This window comes from Hippocampus comes, unplaced genomic scaffold (genome assembly GCF_001891065.2).
Source record: "Hippocampus comes isolate QL1 unplaced genomic scaffold, H_comes_QL1_v1.1 scaffold412, whole genome shotgun sequence".
Lineage (NCBI taxonomy): Eukaryota > Metazoa > Chordata > Actinopteri > Syngnathiformes > Syngnathidae > Hippocampus > Hippocampus comes.
This window is the reverse complement of record NW_017805343.1, coordinates 249,319-254,344: the sequence shown is the minus strand read 5'-3', so window position 1 is coordinate 254,344 and position 5,026 is coordinate 249,319. Positions and strand designations below refer to the sequence as shown.

The 5,026-nt window shown below is 41.0% G+C and overlaps 1 protein-coding gene across 2 annotated transcripts in view; it reads left to right on the top strand.

Annotated features, from left to right (window-relative positions):
• LOC109516984 (uncharacterized) overlaps window positions 1–5,026 on the top strand; it is a 14,710-nt gene continuing 9,684 nt past the window's right edge. For both annotated transcript variants that reach the window (XM_019871835.1, XM_019871836.1), the window contains exons 1-7: window positions 1–83; window positions 1,787–1,929; window positions 2,006–2,150; window positions 2,274–2,387; window positions 3,218–3,362; window positions 3,444–3,592; window positions 3,678–3,817. In XM_019871835.1, the coding sequence (XP_019727394.1) occupies window positions 1,830–1,929; window positions 2,006–2,150; window positions 2,274–2,387; window positions 3,218–3,362; window positions 3,444–3,592; window positions 3,678–3,817 (793 nt within the window). In that variant the 5' untranslated portion in view covers window positions 1–83; window positions 1,787–1,829. The remainder of the gene's footprint in view (window positions 84–1,786; window positions 1,930–2,005; window positions 2,151–2,273; window positions 2,388–3,217; window positions 3,363–3,443; window positions 3,593–3,677; window positions 3,818–5,026) is intronic.

The following is a 5,026-nucleotide window of genomic DNA, read 5'->3' as shown; positions in this document are numbered from 1 at the left end:
TTCACCACGGTCATAAACGAGCGAATCCATTCTATAGACCTTCTGCTATCTGCACCACAAGCGCAAAGGACGGATGGTGAAAGGTAGGCTTTGTTTGGCTCGACGTTTGCGTAGCAATTTCATCTTATCTTCAACATGCATTTTGTGCTACGTTTTGTCAGAAGTACTGTCGTTTACGTGTCATTATGATGTTCCACAGAAGTACAAACGATTACAATGCAGTGTTCCCTCAGTTATTACGGCTTCACTCGATTGCAGGTTTTTATTTGTGACCATAACTTCATGTATTGCGGGTCTACTACACTGTAGATTTTCTTGCTATTTTTCTTTCCTCTAAGATGGACCGGTCAAAAAAAATTATTTTACAAAGACCAAGACCACGAAAGTTAGAGCTCGTCCATCACACACAAAATCACCGTTCCTTTTTGTGGGTGTGTTCAAAACAAAAAAAAAAAAAAATGCTCCGAGTGCACTGCTTCACTCAGATGTTTGTTCAGATGTGCCTTTCGGTTAGTCACGGCGCCCCAGAAAACAGAGCCCAGTTCAGTCAAGAGTGTACAGGACAAGGAGTGTAAACAGATGTGTCAGAAATTAATGTGAGCAGTGTGCTCTGCACCCAGACAGCGCTCGAGAATGAAGAATCAGCAACTTTATAACTGCAACTACCATATTTTCCGGACTATAAGTTGCTTCTGAGTATAAGTCGCACCAGCCATAAAATGCATAATAAAGAACAAAATAAACATACACAAGTCGCACTGGAGTATGAGTCGCATTTTGGGGGAAAATTTATGTGATAAAATCCAACTCCAAGAACAGACATGTCATCTTGAAAGGCAATTAAAAAAAAAAAAAAAAAAATCAACACGAAGAATAAGTGTATAGATTACATGACACATAAATGACGAACTGAGAACGTGCCTGGTATGTTCAAGTAACATATTAAGAGTTATTCACATAACTATCGTATAAAGAACATGCTAACAAGTTCACTAAACCATCAATGTCACTCCAAATCACTAAATCCAATGAAATATTCATCCTCTGTGTCACTTTAAAACAACTCCACCAATTCCGCAGGTAGAAGACTGCAGCGCTTCGTCGTGGTTTTATCAACACAGGCCTAGAGCGGCCTCTTGCGGTTTAATGTGAAAATAACATGTGAAATGATATACTGTGTTCATAATTTCACCCATAAATCGCTCCAGAGTATAAATCGCACCCTGAGCCAAACTACAAAAAAACTGCGACTTATAGTCTGGAAAATATGATACATGAAAGTCCTTTTTTTACACTTGTATCATACGGCGTCTTACCTTGACTACAATCTTGTGTCACATTTTTGCCAAAGTTGGAAATCTTAGTGGATTCATGCGCCTTTTAGATCCCTGTTGCTGAAAACCGAAACCAGTTTACTCTGGTGCCATAACAACTTCAAACACATGGTCTATGCAAAATGATAACAGAGGTGAAGGTGTGGTTCTGACATTGTTATCTGCTCAAAGTGGACGTAGGCAACTCAGGTCCTCATTTGAATGAGGCGTGTTGGGAGTCGGGAAACTTCTTAAACAGTCAAGACAGTGGCTCTCAAGGACCGGAGTTGCCTACCCTTGGGTTAAGGTGTAAAGTTGAAAATTCGTCAAATAGTTTGCCCCCCCACCCCCCCCCCCCCCTATTAGTCACCACTAACATCAACCAAATTTAGGACAATAATGTCTCTCCTAGTTTTTACAAGGGGTTGTATTTGAGCTTTGCGCTCACACTATTTTCTCATTGACTCCAACAGTGTATTCCATAACCTGCGTCGTATTTCAAAGTGGTTCCTTACAATGGGGAAACACAATGCAGGACGCCTTGTTGCCATTTTGCTTTCCGTGGTGGTCTACGGTGTCAGTTTGGTGTTCAACGGTCTTTCCGTGATGGGAGTGGGTAAGCAAATGTGCTCGTAAGAGATTCCTCATGTGACCAACGCATTTGATGTTCACTGCGCCTCAAATCTGCCCAGGCCCCTTCAGTACCACCACAGGCAACGTGTCTGACGTGTTTGTAACGGAGATCACGCCGTCTGGATGGACCTTCAGTATCTGGAGTGTCATCTACGTGTGGTTGACACTCATGATTATCTATATCCTCGCTAATCTTTGCAGAAAGTACTCCTCTTTCAATTATTATTATTATTATTATTTTTTTACCGAAAGGCCATCTTGTGTGCACCATATCACAGATTTTTTTTTTTTTTTTTTTTTGTCGTTGTGACTTTATGTTTCTCACAGGAATATTTACGGCTATGTTTACTGCAGTCCTCCAGTCTTGCCCTACGGATTCTTCATTTGCTGGTGTCTCAATCTATGCTTCAATATCGCCTGGCTGCTTGTTTGGGACAGAGCGTAAGCTTTTTACAATGTGTAATTACAGTAACTTACATGACGAGCAATCCATCCATCCATCCATCCATCTCCAAAACCGCTTATCTTGAACAGGGTCGTGGGGAGTCGCTGGAGGCTATTCCAGCTGACTTCAGGTGGAAGGAAGACTACACCCTGAACTGGTCGCCAGTCAGTCGTAGGGCACATCTAGATACAAATGACCATTCACACCAACATACAGAGTGGGCAGTGTGGCAACTGGTCACACACTGCCCACACATACACAAGTTCAGCGAGTGTACCACGACAACACCATCAGTGACTCCATTGATTATGCGAAGAACTTATCCTCACAAGGGTCACCGGGGGGTGGGGGGGGGAGCCTATCCCATCTGTGATTGGGCAGTAGGCCGCCTCCCTGCTTTTTTTTTTTTTTTTTTGTGGTCCACTACCATCACACAAAATGACATCGGTGGTCCAAATCTTCAGCGACACAATCAGTGCCCTGTGCTCCCAAAACCAGAGATGTGGATGCCACAATATTAAAAACTTGCCCACATTCCCCCCTTGATTAAAAAAAAAATCCAAAATGTTTTTGGGAGTCATCAAAACCGGACTTGAGCTTGGCCATTGTGTCATTGTTACCTATTTTTCTCTTTGCACTCTGGCACACATATCTAGTTGAAACCAGTTAATACTGTCACACATCGTCAAATGGGCTACGCAGAACATGAGTGTCAAGGCATGTGAGCGGATAATTAAATGTCATACTTTAAAATTGAATTGAATTAATTGAATTAAAATTGAATGTTTGTATTTTGGTAACATGAGTTTTTGACACGTTCCCCAAGGTGGATGATTGCAGCGCTTGTTTTTCTAATCCTGGTTGCCGGCACGAACTATGGCATGATATCTTTCGCCTGCCACGGTCTTCACGTTTATGGAGCATGGCTGAAGGAATACCACAAAGTGGACCTGTGGCTCATTCGCATATTGGTTAGTGGCATTTACACTGATTCCATTCATTAAACAAATCACTGAAAATCAAGAGCCATTAACATTGTGGCGTGAGTCCAGGTTCAAAATGGTGTGATGATCTACACAACGTGGACAACGATCGCCACGCTCATCAACTTGGCCATTGTGCTGACCTATGAAGCAAATATTTCGCCTACCAATGCTGCCACGGTGTCCTATTGTATCTTGACAATCATGCTGCTGGTTTGGTGAGCTGATTGGCACCAACACAACATGTGAAATACACTGTATATATTCCCCCCCTGTTCTTCAAAGTCAAATCATTTCTTTTAGGTTTTTCTTGCAGAATGTAGTCCTGGACAAACACATGCGCTACGTCCTCATTGACTATCCAGTTGTGATCTGGGCGCTGACAGGAAACTTTGATAAAAACTACAACGCTGAATCGCCAAGCCGTAGTGGTATCTTCATTGGTAAGAAAATACATTTCACATAATAATACAATATTCCCAGAAGTGAGTACATCAGTAAATTTTGACAGTGGGTCATTCACTTGCGGCTAGGCCACCTGCGTCTTTCGTCCGTCATTATTTCAAGCCAAACCAAAACTGTACTGGTCAGTCTTTCAAAGAGTCATCGTCATTTTAACCGTGCTTCCATCATTGCAAAATTACAATTATCTTTTGAATGGAAATTCTTCCTTGGACCATGAAAAGGAACCCTGAAGAAGAAAGGATTCCACCGTATGGGAACATTTTCGTCACATATCGGCAAATCAGATGTTTCTTCTCACTTCTTTTTTCCCCTCAGTTATCACTTGATAACAGAATTCAAATCCATTTCAAACTAACGCTTAGTTTAAATTATTTGTCTTTTTTAAGGGTGTATTTATTTGACTGAGCTCTCTTGAGATAAGTAATATTTATGACATACTTAATTACAGTGGCGGGCCGTGCATTTCAACCTTAGGCCTTCAGTGACGTCACATATTATGAACACAATACTGTATAGGCTCGTCAAGCAGCACTTAATTTCAGGAGCATTTAAAACCATCAAGTATGCATTCACAATTAAGAGCAGGAAACTACATTTACAGATAGTCAAAAATAAAAAGATGATTTAAAAATACGAAATAAAATGCCACCCAAATTACGCTGTGTGATCTTAAACAAGTCTGTCCAATAAATTGCGCAATGTCGCAGTTTCATACAAGACACCAACCAAACAATAACAAAACAAACTATTCTTTGAAAATTAAACAGATCATTTGCATTTTGAAAATCGGCGATTCAACAGCAAATAACTGAAAATGTTGAGCAGCTGAGATTGAACGAACTTTCGTGCACGAAGGTGACTACAATGCGCCATTATAAATTGCAGGTGAGCAGATTTATTTGATACATTTTTGTATCTTTGTCATTTTATTTCGTTACCATGAATTTAATACTAACGAAATAAAATGACAAGAAGAAATGTAAAATAAAATTCATTTACTCACCAATGTCGTGCCTGTTCACTGAGGTGCAGATCTACGCGAGTGTCCCCAAACGTTTTTAAACGCACCGTAGCTTGTAAGTGCCCAGCTGTTTCCTTGCTGCCCTAGTAAAACAATCCAGTGTGGCTCCAAACACCAAATCGGTCAGTTGCAAGCAATAGGCATTCCCAGCAGTACAATTTGCAGC